Genomic DNA, 17,916 nt, shown 5'->3' on the forward strand with positions numbered 1-17,916 from the left:
AGGAGGTTGCAATCTGACGAGCTTCTTTGGTCTTGGAGAACCTTTCCCGACCCACTGTGAAGATTGAACCTTGGTCTCAGCAGCATATCCATGTCCCATTCATCACCAGTTATGAATCTCTTAAGGAACATGTTGTTCTCATTTGTGCGATCCAAAAGCTCTTCACAGATTGCAAGGTGAAAGTCTTTCTGGTCTTGACTTGTGAGCCGTGGGACGAACTTTGCAGCAACACGATGCACTCAAAGTTGCTGTGTCAGGGTTTCGTGACATGAAATGTTACATTCTTCGGTAGTCTCTCAGATAGTCAGTCTTCGATTGGCACGTACAATTGTGTTGATGTTCTTGACATGAGCACCGTTGGTAGACGTCAAAGGGTATACTGAATGTGGGTCATCTTTAACTTCCATCCGGCCATTTTTAAACTGTGTGAACCATTCATAACTCAGAGTATGGCTTAAGCACTTACCACCGTAGGCTTCCTGCATCATTTTGTTTGTCTCTGTAAAGGTTTTCTTGAGCTTCATGCAAAATTTAATGCAGATGCGTTGCTCCTCTAATTCTGCCATCTCAAAATTTGCAAACTGTGTGACACAACGTTCTACTCAGTACAGCACTGTACAGTAACTAAATAACATACAACAATGCAATTTCCAGTAGTTACTCATTAAGCACAGGATGCGCAGGGATGCCAGCAGCATTTTGCTCCAACACACCACTGGCATGAAATTACGAATGTTCCAGAATTTTTTGAACAGACCTCGTACATCAGCAGCTTCACTGTGAGGGAACAATGGTGATGTCACTGACTACATTGCCACTAAAGCAAAGTTACTAAACAATGTTTTCTAAAACTCCTTCTACAAAGAAGACAAAGTAAATATTCGAGACTGTGAACCTAGACCAACTGCCAACATGAGTAACTTAGAAGTAGATATCCTCAGTGTAGGAAAGCAGCTTAAATCACTCACTGAAACAAGGCCTCTGTATTAGATTTTATACCAGTCAGGTTCCTCTCAGACTATGCTGATACAATAGCTCCATACTTAGCAATCATATAAACTGCTCTCTCGTCAAAAGATCTATACCTAAAGACTGGAAAGTTTCACAAGTCATGCCAATACCCAAGAAAGGAAATAGGTTTAATCCAGTGAATTACAGACCCATATCACTAACGCCAGTTTGTAGTAAGATTTTGAAATATATAATGTGTTCAAACATTATGAATTACCTCAAAGAAAATGATTTATTGACAAATAGTTAGCACAGATACAGAAAATATCATTCTTGTGAAACACAACTAGCTCTTTATTCTCATGAAGTAATGAGTGCTATCAAGAGGGGGTGTCAGATTGATTCCATATTTTTAAATATCCAGAAGGCTTCCAACACTGTTCCTCATGATTTACTTCGAATCAAATTGCACGTGTGACCGGATTATGAGTTCCTGTCAGGAAGGTCTCAGTTTTTAGTAATTTGTGTAAAGTCGCCGAGTGAAGCAGAAGTAATATCAGGTGTTCCCCAAGGAAGTGTTATATGGCCTCTGCTGTTCCTGATCTACATAAATGATTTAGGAGGTAATCTGAGCAGCCCTATTGTATTGTTTGCAGATGATGCTGTCATTTACCATCTGGTAAAGTCATCAGATGATTTAGAAAAGATATTCATATAGTGTGCAAAGTGACAGTTGACTCTAAATAATAAAAAGTGTGATGTCATCCACATGGATACTAAAAGAAATCCACTAGGTTTCGGTTACTTGGTAAACCACATAAGTCTAAAAGCTGTGAATTATACTGAATGCTTAGCAATTATTTTGAATAACTTAAGCTGGAATGATCACATAGATACTCTTTTGGGGAAGGCAAACCAAATACTGTGATTTATTGGCAGAACACTTAGAAAGTGCAACATGTCTACTAGAGAGACTGTTTACACCATGATTGTCTGTCCTCTTCTGGAGTTTTGCTGTGCAGTGTGGGATCCGCATCATGTGGAACTGATGGAAGTCATCGAAAAAGTTCAAAGAGGGGCAGCTCGTTTTGTATTATTGCAAAATAGGGGAGAGTGTGCCAAGGCATCATACATTAATTGGGGTGGCAGTCATTAAAACAAAGGCATTTTTTGTTGTGGCAGGATCTTCTCTTGAAATTTTAACCACTAACTTTCTCTTCTGATTCTGAAAATATTCTGTGGACGCCCATATATAAAGGGAGACATGATCATCATGATAAAATAAGAGAAATTAGACCTCTCATGGAAAGAGTGAAGGCTTGTTTTTTTCCTGCGCATCGTTTGAGAGTGAAACAGTAGAGAAATAACTTGGTGGTGGTTCACTGAACCCTGTGTCAGCCGTTTAATTTTGAATTGCAGAGTAATCATGTAGATGTCGATGGAGATGTAGATATAAATGTAAATGTTCGGGGATGGTGGCAATGGACAGGCAAATAGAAAATTAAGGACATAGTAATAGGCCAAGGAGAAACAACCAAAGAGTGTTAAAAATTTTAAAATGAGACAAATGTAAAGTCGCTTGACTGTGGGAATGTAAATGCCACCTATAGGGGGAAAAAAGGGGGAGGAGATGTTTGAACTTAAACAGTTCTGGTGGAAAACCAGTACTGATTAAGGAGAGAAAGACAGAAAAGTGGAAATAAAATGTAGAATGGCTATGTAAAGGAAATAAAATTTGACATTATTGTGAAAAAGGAAGAGAAAGTTGAAGATAAGATGGGATGTGCTACTGTTATAAGAAGAGCATAATAAGATTGTTTTTACCTGCACAGCTATTTCTAACCCTTCAAATAGGTGTGTTAATACTGCAGACATAAAACAAGTCAGAAAACTGAAACTGAAAGAGCTAAGTAAAATAAAAGGCACCTAGGGTTGTGACCACATTTAAAATTATTGAAATCCTTCGGAGAACTGTGACAAAACTGTTCCACATCGAATGTGGATATATGAAGCATGTGAAAAGTCATACTTCAAGAAGCATATAATAAACTCAGTAACAAACAATACAAATGTAACTACTGAACCATCAGTTTAAAAATTCGTGATTGCAAAGTACTGACACTGATTAGTTACAAAAGGATGAAATGATTGCTAGACGATGACCTGAGGGAAGGGCATTTTAGTTTCTGCAGAAATATAGGGATAAGGAAAGCAATACTGAAGCTCTATCTTATCTTAGAAAACAGACAACTCCACATCAGCATTTGTAGATTTAGAAAGAAACAGTTGAGAATAATGACTGGAATACACTCTTTGGTATTGCAAAGTTATCAGTGACAAAATACAGGACATGAAAGTAAAGCAGTAATTGAAAAGGAAGTGAAATGGAGCAGTAGATCTCTATATCTATCTCTATTTACTGTACACTGAGGAAACAGTAAAGGCAAACAAGAGAAGTCTGGTAAAGAAATAAAAATTCAGGGAGAAGGAAAAAAGCTTTGACATCTTGAGATTTGCCAGTGACATTGTAATTGTGTCTGAAATGGTAAGACACAGGATCAGTTTGAATAAAATGATAGTGTCTCAAAAACTGATTATAAGATGAACGTCGTCAAAGATAAGATAAGAATAATGGTGAGTGTAGGCAAACTAAATCAGGTGTTGTTGAAGGAATCAGGCAGTGAAACACTAAAGTTAGTTGATGAGTTTTGCTATTTGAGAGCAGAAAATTATGAATGACTGAAGTAAAGAGGATATAAAATTTAGACTGGTATAAGCAAGAAAAACTTTTCTGAAAAAGAGAAATATTTTGACTTCTAATAGAAACTGAAGTGTTAGGAAGCCATTTATGAAAGTATTTGTCTGGGCTATAGCTTTACTTGGTAGTGAAACACCAAGGATAAACAATACTGATAAGAAGAGAAAAGAAGTTTCTGAAAATTAATGCCACTTAAGATTAACTGGGTAGATAGAGTAAGAGATATTGGATCAGATTGGAGAGAAGAGAGATTTATGGGACAATTTGACTAGAAGAAGGGATAGATAGAAGGCTGATAGGACACATTCTGAGGCAGCAAGAATAGTTAATTTAGCTATGGAGAGAAGTGTGAGATGGCTGATAAAATTTTTTCAGGCGAATCAGGCAGGTTTAAGTGGATGTAGGTTGCAGTAGCTATGCAGAGATGAAGGTATTTGCACAGGAAAGACTAGTACAGAGAATGGAATCATATTGGAGACCACAATGCAGCTTGTTCATAATTATCAATATTTTGTTTTTAGTTCTTAATTAAAAACTTTTCTTAAGTCACTCTTCGCTCTCCTCAAGAATCTCTTCTCTGCTGCTTGTATTTTACTGTCGTCATTGTTTTTATGTATCCAACTTTCACTACAACACAACAGCAATTAATCACCATAGTTTATAATATTTGATTTTGTAACTTTTCAGGTTTTGTGGGTGATAGTTCTTTTTGTTATTCCCCACATTGCTAGAAATGTACACTAATGAGCCGAAACATTATGACTATCTGCTTAATAGCTTGTGTGTCAATTGTTGAAATGAAATACATCACTGATTGTGCATATCAGGGATCCGATAGTTTGTTGGTAGGTTTGTGGAGGTGTGTGGAATTAGATGTCTATGCACAGGTCATGTAATTCATGTAAATGATGGGCAGCTGATATGCGTATGCAGCAATGACACCCAATAGTGACCCAAATAGATTTCATAGGATTCACATCAGGCGAATTAGGTCACTGAAACATCAACAAGAGTTCACTATAATGCTTCTCAGAACAGTGTAGCATGGTTATGGCTCTGAAACACAGACAATTATACTGCTGAAAGACGACATCACCATCAGGGAAGACATATAAAGAATGAAGGGATCCAGGTGGTTCACAGCTGTCAGCGTGTCTTTGAATACTACCACCGGTCCCATGCAAGCACAGGAGAATGTCTCCCACAGGATAATACTGCTCCCACCAGCCTGTGTCCATGATGTGCTGCATGTTTTTAGTTGCCATTTACTTCGATGACAGCATTTGTGGAGAGGAACAGCGACCTAGTATTAAAAAAAATGTGATTCACCTGAAGAGCCAACATATTTCCACTGATCGACAGTAGAATTCCAATGGTCCCATGCCCACTGCAATCGTAATTGACAGTGTCATTGAGTCAACATGTGAATGTGTAGAGGTGGTCTGCTGCGGAGCTCCATAATCAACAATGTACGATGAACGGTGTGCTCCAAAACATTTGTGCATGCACCAGCATAGAGGCCACAGATCACCATCTGTCCTACTTTACAGAGCAGACAAGCCTCCAAACCCCACATTCTGTGAAAAGGCCTGGACACCCAGCCATTTAGTGCCTAGTGGTAGTTTCACAGTACTTCTACCTCTTTTCATAGATGCAGTTTTGAAATACTCATTCACAATCTCTGCATAATAATAATCTGCTCTTTGTCAAAGTCACTTATCTCGGTGGATTTCCCTGTTTGCAGCCCGTATCTTTGCTAGGGTGATCCCATGTCCGTTTCTGCCCCATTTATATACTTTTGTTACTGCATCACATGCCCGCAGTACCACCAAGCAGCATCCAGGGTCACGGTGGGCAGAGGTCATAATGTTTTGGTTTATCAGCGAATGCAGTTTTGCATCTCTTTCATTATGATAGTTCTGACAGTTGGCTGACTCTAAAACTACATGTTGAGTACATCAGCAAGAGTTTGGGTTTAAGTTTAAATACTAACACTTTCACTTCAAATATGGTACCAAACAAACAATAATGTTCAGAATTAAAGATTCAGCTTTTAGGTCTCCTCAGTCAGGATTAGAGCTAGTGAAATCAACAAACATGACTCTTCCTTTTGAGACAGTGACCCACGCACCATAATAATGTGTGTGTAATTTGTAGCTCTGCAAAAATTGCAGCTGTGCAGAAACTGCATAATTGGGTGTGCTAAAATGTTGCAAAATGTGTCACAGATTACATCATGATAGGTCACTGATATTGGCAAATAACCTCAGCTTCTACACAAATTAATATTAATGAGAACAACAAAACACTTTCATTGTAACTGATGTTCAAGATTATAAATTGCCTGGAAGTAAGATAACCCGATTATTGTGTACCTGATTGAATTGCAGGAATGACTGTAGTGTCCACAACAATGCTGCAGTAACAATACTGATCGTTTTTGTTATTGTGTCTAAAAAAGTTTATGGCCTATCAATGTCACTTAAGTGAATCTTCATTGCAACTCAAACATATAGAATAGTGTTCAGTCCCATTGTGGGATGTGCACGCTACAATGAATAAATGTGCCGCCCAGGTATCCCCCCCCCCCCCCCCCCCCCCCAAAAGTAGGATTTTATTACATGGTACCGTAAACAAGTACAACAGAAAACAGTTTCTGAGGTAATACTACTAAAGACTGTCCTGATCTGATAAGGATTGACACCAAGCACAATGATAGTTTCTTGAATGTACAAGCCACACCTTAATGCTAGTGTAGCAAATGAGTTAAGAACACTGTCCGCCTGCACAAAGACTCAGCAGTTTGGACATGGTATGCAAGGTTGTACCCTCAGACTGGTCTGCACTGCACTCTGACTAATTGAATTGTGATTGTGGGACCACTTGTGCAGTCAGGCAAGGGGAGTGTCATGTATGAGAATGCATCCATGATGACCAACAAGGAGTGTGGTGGTAATGGAACAGGAACTGTGGAAAGGCAATGAAGGAAGTGAACAGTGTCTTGAATGTTGGATGACAGGTAATGGGCAATAGTTCGGAGGTTTGCTCAACAAAGACAGTGGTTCATTCTGTGGGAGTATTGTACACAGCCAGAAGGGGGATGAGCAGTAGGGTTGGGTTTGTGGTGTTGACCTAAGTCTTTGAGGTGCTGCTGGAGGTCCAGTTCAGCAGCTTCTGTTAGACTTCTGGGGTGGGATCATGGTTGTAAGGTTTAATTAATGAGCAGCATTCTATGTGCATGACAAGTAACTAACTGTCTGTTCACATGAATGACCACTGTCAACTGTGGCAAGCTACAGTCTTCAGCGTCCAGTTAGCAAAACATGGTGTGCACCACAACACGAATGATTTCAACAACTGCTTCACTACACATGCCATTTGGATACTCCTTTCCAGCACAAGTTTCTCTGAACTATGCAAGTAAAAATGGAAATGTCGTGTGGCTAGGGCCTCCCGTCGGGTAGACCGTTCGCCTGGTGCAGGTCTTTCGATTTGACGCCACTTCGGCGACCTGCGCGTCGATGGGGATGAAATGATGATGATTAGGACAACACAACACCCAGTCCCTGAGCGGAGAAAATTTCCGACCCAGCCGGGAATCGAACCCGGGCCCTTAGGATTGACAGTCTGTCACGCTGACCACTCAGCTACCGGGGCGGACAAACTATGCAAGTGAGTTGCTATTGCGTGTTTCTAAGTATCACACATCAGACAGCTATAGGCGAGTAGTTACCTTTCCTTTCCTTTCCTTTCCTTTCCTTTCCTTTCCTTTATTTTACTTATTATGCAATCTGGGAATTTTCATTGTTAACTAAGATGTTTCATAGTCAGCTGAGATTTTTCTTCTTTGAAATAATTTGCATCACTCAGTCTTGAGAATTATTTTAGCAGATTGTCTGGTCCGAGATCCGGAATTTAGCTTTTTGGTGCACAGAGTTGTGACAGGTCGGTATTACATACCTATTAACAGTAAACAAGTACATTATTTAAAGACAAGTGTCGCACTTGTGTTGAAATTCCAATTCCAATACCAATACTGCCAAAATACACAAAAGTGGTATTTACCACCTTCATCACTTTGATAAGTCGTGGTTGCAAAATACTAATGGAAAGAGTTGTAGAAGCCATCCTTGAGGAAGATCAGTTTGCATTCTGGAGAAATGAAGAATGTGCAAGGCAATATTGATACTAAGACTTAAAAGCTAATTTGATAAAGGCGAACCTACATTTATAAACGTAAAGAAAACATATGCCAATGTTGACTGGAATACTCTTTTTGAAATTCTGAAGTTATTAGGAATGTTCATAAAAAAGGCACTGCAAAGAAATCAACAACTTAAACAGAAACCAGAATGCAGCTCCAGCATACGAAGGGCATTCAATTGAGTAATACAGCATTTATTTTAATCCATACATTGAATAAGCTGTAAAAGAAACCAAGTAGAAATTTGCAAAAATAATTAAAGTTCAGAGAGAAAAAATAAACACTTTAAGGTTTGGTGGTGGTGGCGTTGTAATTCTGTCAGAGATAGCAAAGAACTTGGTAGAACCGTTGAACAGAATGGATTGCGTCTCAAAATGAGGTTCTAAGATGAATATCAAAAAAGTTAAAACTATGTAATCATAAGCAGTTGAATTAAATCAGGCAATGCTGAGGGAATTGGATTAGGAAATGGTAATGTGCTTCTCTCCTGCACAAAATATATTAGCAAGCTATACAAATTGCTCGATGATCCAGCGTACAGTAAATTAAAAAGTGATCTGAAGGGTAGGATCCAGAGAAAGACTTTGGAACTCATTAGGAAGAGCTCGATTCCAGTGCAAATCACTAATGGTTTGTGTCAATTGGCTGCAGTTCCTCCTAGAATATATGACCTACCCAAGATCCATAAGAGTTGGGTGCCTCTCCGTCCCATTGTAAATAACATAGGATAACTTACTTATTTTGTTGCCAAATATCTGACATAACTATTGAGACCACTCATGGGCAAATGTGACCATCATATTTGAAATGCTTAAGATTTCATAGGTCGCCTGAAAACTCTTAGCAATTGTGGGATCTCTTACTAAGTTTTGATTTCTCTCTCTCTCTCTCTCTCTCTCTCTCTCTCTCTCTCTCTCTCTCTCTCTCTCTTCCCCCCCCCCCCCCCCCCCATCTCTCTCTCTCTCTCTCTCTCTCTCTCTCTCTCTCTCTTCCCCCCCCCCCCCCCCAATCTCTCTCTCTCTCTCTCTCTCTCTCTCCTCAGTCCCTTCTCTTTTTTTTTTTTACAAAGGTGCCCTTGTAGTGCTCTTTATAGCTCATTAGCAACAAGTTTGTGGAGGACATGGTGGCATTATTTAAACACATGCTTACTTCAACGTACTTACTGGTTATTTCATGACCAATATTTTGAACAAGTGGACAGAGTCACCATGGGAAGCCCTCTGTCTCCTGTGGTGGCCAATTATTTTATGGAGGACTTCAAAGAAAAAGCACGACTATCAGCCACTCTGACTCTCTCGCTCTCTCGTTTTCTGCGGTATGTCGATGATACATTTGTGATGTGGCTACATGGACTTGATACTCTACGTACGTTTCTTCAGCATTTAAATTCACCCCATCTGAATATAAACTTCACAGTGGAAGTGCAAAAAGCTGGTACTTCATCTTTTCTTGATGTTTTAGTACGAAGGAAAGCAGATGGAACCTTGGAACACAGTGTCTGCTGCAAGTCAACACATACAGAATCTATATTTGCAGGCCACAAGCTGCCATCGTCCTGCACAATGCTGTAGTGAATTACTTCAGTCTTTTAAAGAATTTGAATGTTATCCAAAAACTTCCTAATACACTGTCAAGAAACTACGAGGGCTTTTGACGGCTTTAAAATTACTTACTAGTGTTGGCAAAGATGTCTCCATGATAAGAGTAAAGGAATTGGATCCTACATGAAGGCGATGAGCTACGTCAGGGTATTTCAACTTGAGTGGGCAAGGATGGGCTAACTGATGCACAGGCAGTCCTACAGCTGGTCCATAGCATACTTGATTCTAGTGCACTGGCAGAACGCACATGATTGTACTACACTGGCAGAGCACATGTGAGCAGGGTTGGCTTAGCAGCTTCCTCATGCACAGAATGTATGCAGTAGGCAGGTAGCATATTGTTCGTCCATGTCAAGTTGACATTTTGCATCGTGGCTGTCGGGAATGGCAGGAGGTGGGATTAGGACTGCTGAGGGGGGAGAGGTGAAGTGAATGCAACATTGGCTGCTTGCTGCACTGCTGGTGCCATTATCCTTAACAATGTGTACAATAATACTTTGCATCTAGGTGCAGATTAATGGTGGCAGCGCTCTGAGATAGATATCTTTCAGCTAGTGCTGATTTTCTCCACTTCTGGTAGCTCCTGTAACATTGTCACATTATTGTGGACAAGCATAACTTGGCAACAAAACATGGTGGGCACACAGGATGTTCCTTCATTGGAATTGCCTCCACTTTCCCAACTGCAATCCAGGCTCATGCTCAATTTGAACATCAGCTTGCAGTAACATAGCTAGAAAAAAGAAAAATTTTGCACTTACTGCATAGACACTGACATACGATGCAGCAATTAGTCATACCAGCATGAGAGTGAGTTACGTTGTCTGAAGTAGATTGACTGGGAACAGGAGATACTCTCTCTACAGACGGTAAAATGAGGTGATTCTTCACTACATGTACATTAGCAGTGCCAACATGAATGTTCTTACTATTTGCATCTTGTTTAAATATGAAAGTTGTTTGCAATTTGAAATGTATTATGTTCATAAATAGAAAGAAACATTCCACATGGGAAAAATATATTAAAAAACAAAGATGCTGTGACTTACCAAACGAGAAAGCGCTGGTAGATACACACACACACACACACACACACACACACACACACACACACACACGAATTTCTAGCTTTCGCAACCCACGGTTGCTTCATCAGGAAAGAGGGAAGGAGAGGGAAAGGCGAAAGGATATATAAAAAAATAAAGAGGTTGTGACTTCCAGGCGGGCGGGCGCTGGCGGATGGACACAATGAGGGGGGGCGAACGCGCGCACACACACACACACACACACACACACACACACACACACACACACACACGTACGTCGGCCCACGGTTGCTTCATCGGGGGGGGGGGGAGTCGTTCCATTCCCGGGGGCGGGGGGCCTGCCATGGGGAGGGGGAGGGACGGGTATACACACGCGTGCGTGTCCATCTGCACATGTGCAGACACAGGCGGACATATGTAAGGGCAAGGCCTTTACATATGTCTGCCTGTGTCTGTATATGTGCGGATGGATATGTGTGTTCGTGCGAGTGTATACCTGTCCCTTTTTCCCCCCTAAGGTAAGTCTTACCGCTCCCGGGATTGGAATGACTCCTTACCCTCTCCCTTAAAACCCACAACCTTTCGTCTTTCCCTCTCCTTCACTCTTTCCTGATGAAGCAACCGTGGGTTGCGAAAGCTTGAAATTTGTGTGTGTGTTTGTGTGTTTTTTATTGTGTCTATCTACCAGCGCTTTCTCGTTTGGTAAGTCACAGCATATCTTCCTTTCCATATATTGTACTCTAATGAATTGTAAACATAAGAGGAATCGTATCGTTATGCTGAGTGGTCTGTTAAATCCACACTTATTTACAATATAGGGTAATTTTAATATTGGTTAAGAATTTTAGACTTGTATGATAACACCCATAAAAGTGACGGATATTTTCCACCATTTTATATTATCATTTTTTGTATTGCATTAGGCTTTTTGAGGTAGTTTCCTCCGAAACATGCACCAGTAGGGCTCAGACTTGCTGGACAAGATTGATATGTTTTTCTGTTTAGTCATAAAATGTACCTGACCAGAGAGTTTGTTAACTGTACACAACCAACTTACTCCATTTTATGGTATATTATATGACGATGCTATACAAGCCCAATGTTTTTAACTTGTGGCTCTTGGCTGCTTAATGTAAGTTGAATCTGTGATTTTATTTCATTTTAACATGGTATAAGATATAGTATTTCCATAGATCTGAAAATACTTGTGTTAATCAAGTGGAACATGTCAAAATAAAGGAGAGTTACATGTGACTTAAGGCTGCTCTACAGTTTTAATTTTCAGCAGTTTCTGTACCTCGTGCAAGGCAATGCCTGTGCTCACTAAATAAAATTATATTCTGATTAAAATTAGTTGTGTAGTGCTGCAGCTTGCATATTATACAGATGTTCAGTACAAGCTGCTACTTAAATTTTGCAGTTTGCTAAGTTATGTATGTGAATCTAAGTTGTACTCATTAACCTGGAGCACGAGAACTCGTATAGATAATGCAAAAACAACGATTGTTGTGGCACCATTTTTATATGATATTTTTAATTTTGTTATGTAAATTGTGCTTGGCTACTTGACATTATTTTACAGGCTTGTATATGGACCCAATGATAAAGTAAACAGAGCTTTCATGGTATGATAAACAGAGCTTTCATGGTATGATAAACAGAGCTTTTATTAAAAGTTCTTACATGTGTCTTTCTGATCACTGTCAGATTGTAATCACAATTTCCTGAACAGCACTTTATTCATTTATCAAAGTATTATTATTTCTTTCCTTTCTCAGACGTTATGTCTGGTTAAAAATGGAAAGTGACGCAGACCTTGATCAAGTGTGACTTCCTTTTAACTGTACGGTATATGTTACACTGCATTTAGGAACTTTCGGGTAATTGAACATGTATCAATAATTACAGATTTCTGTAGTTGTATATATACGTTTGGATGTAGCTGTATTGCGTTGATGTACTGGTGGATATTGTGTGGTATGACTCCTGTAGTTGATAGTATAATTGGTATAATGTCAACTTTATCCTGATGCCACATGTCCTTGACTTCCTCAGCCAGTTGGATGTATTTTTCAATTTTTTCTCCTGTTTTCTTCTGTATATTTGTCGTATTGGGTATGGATATTTTGATTAGTTGTGTTAATTTCTTCTTTTTATTGGTGAGTGTGATGTCAGATTTGTTATGTGGTGTTGTTTTATCTGTTATAATGGTTCTGTTCCAGTATAATTTGTATTCATCATTCTCCAGTACATTTTGTGGTGCATACTTGTATGTGGGAACGTGTTGTTTTATTAGTTTATGTTGTATGGCAAGTTGTTGATGTATTATTTTTGCTACATTGTCATGTCTTCTGGTGTATTCTGTATTTGCTAGTATTGTACATCCGCTTGTGATGTGATCTACTGTTTCTATTTGTTGTTTGCAAAGTCTGCATTTATCTGTTGTGGTATTGGGATCTTTAATAATATGCTTGCTGTAATATCTGGTGTTTAATGTTTGATCCTGTATTGCAATCATGAATCCTTCCGTCTCACTGTATATATTGCCTTTTCTTAGCCATGTGTTGGATGCGTCTTGATCGATGTGTGGCTGTGTTAGATGATACGTGTGCTTGCCATGTAGTGTTTTCTTTTTCCAATTTAGTTTCTTTGTATCTGTTGATGTTATGTGATCTAAAGGGTTGTAGAAGTGGTTATGAAATTGCAATGGTGTAGCCGATGTATTTATATGAGTGAGTGCGTTGTGTATTTTGCTAGTTTCTGCTCGTTCTATAAAGAATTTTCTTAAATTGTCTACCTGGCCATAATGTAGGTTTTTATGTCGATAAATCCCCTTCCTCCTTCCTTTCTGCTTAATGTGAATCTTTCTGTTGCTGAATGTATGTGATGTATACTATATTTGTGGCATTGTGATCGTGTGAGTGTATTGAGTGCTTCTAGGTCTGTGTTACTCCATTTCACTACTCCAAATGAGTAGGTCAATATTGGTATAGCATAAGTATTTATAGCTTTTGTCTTGTTTCTTGCTGTCAATTCTGTTTTCAGTGTTTTTGTTAGTCTTTGTCTATATTTTTCTTTTAGTTCTTCTTTAATATTTGTGTTATCTATTCCTATTTTTTGCCAGTATCCTAGATATTTATAGGCATCTGTTTTTTCCATTGCTTCTATGCAGTCGCTATTGTTATCCAATATGTAATCTTCTTGTTTAGTGTGTTTTCCCTTGACTATGCTATTTTTCTTACATTTGTCTGTTCCGAAAGCCATATTTATATCATTGCTGAATACTTCTGTTACCTTTAGTAATTGGTTGAGTTGTTGATTTGTTGCTGCCAGTAGTTTTAGATCGTCCATGTATAGCAAATGTGTGATTTTGTGTTGGTATGTTCCAGTAATATTATATCCATAATTTGTATTATTTAGCATGTTGGATAGTGGGTTCAGAGCAAGACAGAACCAGAAAAGACTTAATGAGTCTCCTTGGTATATTCCACACTTAATCCATATTGCCTGTGATGTGATATTATTTGAACTTGTTTGGATATTAAGTGTGGTTTTCCAATTTTTCATTACTATGTTTAGGAACTGTATCAATTTAGGATCTACTTTGTATATTTCCAATATCTGTAGTAACCGTGAGTGGGGTACACTATCAAAAGCTTTTTGGTAATCAATGTATGCATAGTGTAGCGACCTTTGTTTAGTTTTAGCTTGATTATTCACCTCTGCATCTATTATCAGTTGCTCGTTACATCCTCGTGCTCCTTTGCAGCAGCCTTTTTGTTCTTCATTTATAATTTTGTTCTGTGTTGTATGTGTCATTAATTTCTGTGTAATGACTGAAGTCAATACTTTGTATATTGTTGGTAGGCACGTTATGGGGCGATATTTTGCTGGGTTTGCTGTGTCTGCTTGATCTTTAGGTTTCAGATAAGTTATTCCATGTGTAAGTGTGTCAGGGACTGTGTATGGGTCTGCAATGTAACTGTTAAATAATTTAGTTAGATGTGAATGTGTTGAGGTGAACTTCTTTAGCCAGAAATTTGCTATTTTATCTTTTCCAGGGGCTTTCCAATTGTGCGTAGAATTAATTGCTCGGTTGACTTCATGTTGCAAAATTGTCACTTCAGGCATAGGTCTGTTTCTGCTTGTATCCACCGTGCATGTCTGTTATGTAGTACCGGGTTTGACCATATGTTGCTCCAGAAGTGTTCCATGTCTGTTACGTTTGGTGGATTGTCTGTTTTAATGTGTGTGTTATCTATTGTCTGGTAAAATTTCTTTTGGTTTGTGTTGAATGTTTGGTTTTGTTTCCTTTTATTTTCACTTTTTTTGCATCTTCTAAGTCATTTGGCCAATGCTTGTAATTTCTGCTTCTTTTCATCTAATTGCTCTATCACTTCTTGTTGTGAGATTTTACCTAAACTTTTTCGTTTTTTGTCTGATATTTCATTTCTTATAAATTGTGTTAGCTGTCCGATGTCTTTTCTCAGTTTTTCTATTCTTATCTGTAGCCTGTGTTGCCATGCTGGTTTTGTGTGTTTCTTCTGTGTGTTTCTTCTGTGTGTTTCTTCTGTGTGTTTCTTCTGTGTGTTTTTTCTGTGTGTGTGTTGGTTCTGATCTCTGCCTAGTGTGTATATTTAGTGTAGTGAGTGCTCCTATATAAACCAGTAGTTGTTACTCTTCTATAGTTGTATTTTCATTTATTTTGTTGTGTATGATTGTGTTGATAGTTGTTACTCTTCTATAGTTGTATTTTCATTTATTTTGTTGTGTATGATTGTGTTGATAGTTGTTACTCTTCTATAGTTGTATTTTCATTTATTTTGTTGTGTATGATTGTGTTGATAGTTGTTATTGTTGCTTCGACGTGGGGGTTATTTGGGGGTACATGCAAGAATGGTCTAATGTCTGTATTTGTGTCTTTGTATTCTATATATGTCAGCTGAAATTTTTCTTCTATATGTAATGTGTGTGTCACTTCGCGTTCTATTTGTGCTTGTTCTGGTGGCTGTCTTAAGTTTTCGTTTTCCTCTGATTGTTTAATTGATGTGTGTTGTTCTTTGTTTGTTTGCTCTGGGATGTTTGAGTCCGTTACTGCATTTTCTTCTTCTTCTGATTGCACATTATTTTGTTCCAGTATTTGTTGTACTTGTTGTTTGATGTTTTCTAATTCTGACTGGGGTATCCTGTTATTTTTGATTACTACACGGATCTGATCAGCTAGTCGTTGTTCTGTTAAAAATTTTAATTCTGGGTATCTGGTAGTAAGTGTTGTGTATACTTGTGATCTGTATCCTGTTGTGTTGGTTCCTAAGTTTGTTGCTTGGTAATAACAGAACAAGAGGTGCTGGTTAACTTCATCTGAGCATCTCATCCTCTGTCTTTGTTTTCCTTCTAGGGTGGTTGCGGGAAGCATATCCTGCAAAACACCTCTATTTGGATTTAAATCATTTTCCGTGTGGCTAGCAGTGTCGTTACCATTGTGGACGGGCATAGGGATCAAATATCGTCCCCGACCATGACAGCGCTTGTCCGAGGCTTCATTAGTTCTGTCCTGAGCCAACTAATTACACTAAAAGGGGGGTTAGCCCTATTAGTGGTTTGTTCTTTTCATCGCCTTTTACGACTGGCAGAACATACCGAAGGCCTATTCTTTTCCCCGAGACTCCACGGGGTTTATTATTATTATTATTATTATTTGCACTCACCTTTTTATTTTGTATTTTTTGTAGATTCTCTGTAACATAGCTTTCCCATGCTGCTGCTGCTACTTTATTCTTGAGGCAGCTGTTTTGTCTGTTGTATCAAAGTTTTGAGTTTGATTGTCAAGTGAGATCTTCTCTAAATCAGAAATCAAAGTTTATTAACAGATGACTGTGTTAATCGCGTACTTTAAAATATGTTGTTGATGTTGGCACAGAACATGTTTGCTTAAGAAGAGTATATTAAGAACTAAGAGAAAATGTTATATTTTCTTTAAAATAATCATTGAACTTAATTCTTCGGTTCACTAAATAATTTTCTTTTTATACAGGTGTTCATCGCTTTGTTGTGAACAGCCGCTACAGGGCAAAGCCAGTCCTAGAAGATCATGAAGGTCACAGTAGATGTGAAATATGCTTGCTATCAGAGCCACCCCAACCACCAGCTGCAGAGGACTTTTTCAGTTATAAAAAACCAATTATTACATCACCTGTCCTATTTACAGAAAGTAATAGCTGTGGTTTTACATCACGCCAAAATAATGACAAAGAAGGTGAGAAAGACTATGGGGAAGTGGATTACATCACGCCAAGCAACTTGTATAGTGAAGCATATGGGGGAGAAAATAAAATAAATAGTGCTAAGGAAGAGACAGAACAGACAAAAAACGCAGGCCAGGGGAATGAGTCTCGACTTCGTGGTGGAATGGACATGGATATTGCTAGTGGACAAGTGGATGTAAATTTTGCAAGGAGGAAAAAGATGCCCAGCCATTCTAAATCTGCAAAAGGTGTTGGAGACTGTGACAAATCTCTTAAAACTCTGTTGGGGAGTGTCAGTGCTGGTAAAACTAGTTCTAAATGTGCATCATTTTTTAACAGGCCAGTTGAAAAAAATTGTATGCATGCTTCTCACAAAGAGCAGAAGTGTCCTATGGTTAGGTTGGACAAAGTGCAATCACAAGAACCAAAATTAAATAAGTCCATAGTTTCTGTGACTGTACCACTTACCAATGCTGGGAGTAAACGTTTAGGTCCATTTCCTCCAAAATCAAGGGTTTTTGCAGATCCAGTAACAATTGGTTCAGGACCACCAGTACATGTTGTGAGGCCACCTGCACCAGTTAACTCATTGGCACTTAGATATCAGAAAGGAGTGTGCTGAGATATGTGCTGCTGCTGTGTATAATAGTATTTGATATAGTATAACAGACATTATAAATCTTTCTTATTAAGTGTATTGGCACTAACTAAATAGGCCATTTTTATTATACAAATCAAATTTTTGTGCAAACATTTTACATCGTCAAGAAATTATGATAAGTCAGGAAAGTGTATTTTGTCTGTAAAATTTTTTAAAGAAATTGTACTCTTCATTTGTATTATATTTCAGCCATTAGTGCAATGGCATTCTACTAATTGTGGATAAATATTACATATTATTTAAATAATGTAATTACTTGTCAAAATGTTTTTCAAACATTCAATTTTCTATACTATGGACGTAAGCAGTACTGCAAAACATTGAAAAATTCATCCAATACAACAGTCTTCTATATACTTTGACTGTTATTCACTAATTTACTAAAGATTTTGCAGCAGTTTCAGTTTTTAATAAAACAGCATTATTATTTCCATTGTAACAATGTTGACA

The 17,916-nt window shown here is 38.3% G+C and overlaps 1 protein-coding gene across 2 annotated transcripts in view; it reads left to right on the forward strand.

Annotated features, from left to right (window-relative positions):
- LOC124544885 overlaps positions 1–17,710 on the forward strand; it is a 79,983-nt gene extending 62,273 nt beyond the window's left edge. For both annotated transcript variants that reach the window (XM_047123615.1, XM_047123614.1), the window contains exon 4: positions 16,595–17,710. In XM_047123615.1, the coding sequence (XP_046979571.1) occupies positions 16,595–17,427 (833 nt within the window). In that variant the 3' untranslated portion in view covers positions 17,428–17,710. The remainder of the gene's footprint in view (positions 1–16,594) is intronic.
- Positions 17,711–17,916: the final 206 nt, after the last annotated feature.

The sequence above is a fragment of the Schistocerca americana genome, chromosome 8, assembly GCF_021461395.2.
Source record: "Schistocerca americana isolate TAMUIC-IGC-003095 chromosome 8, iqSchAmer2.1, whole genome shotgun sequence".
Classification (NCBI taxonomy): Eukaryota; Metazoa; Arthropoda; class Insecta; order Orthoptera; family Acrididae; genus Schistocerca; species Schistocerca americana.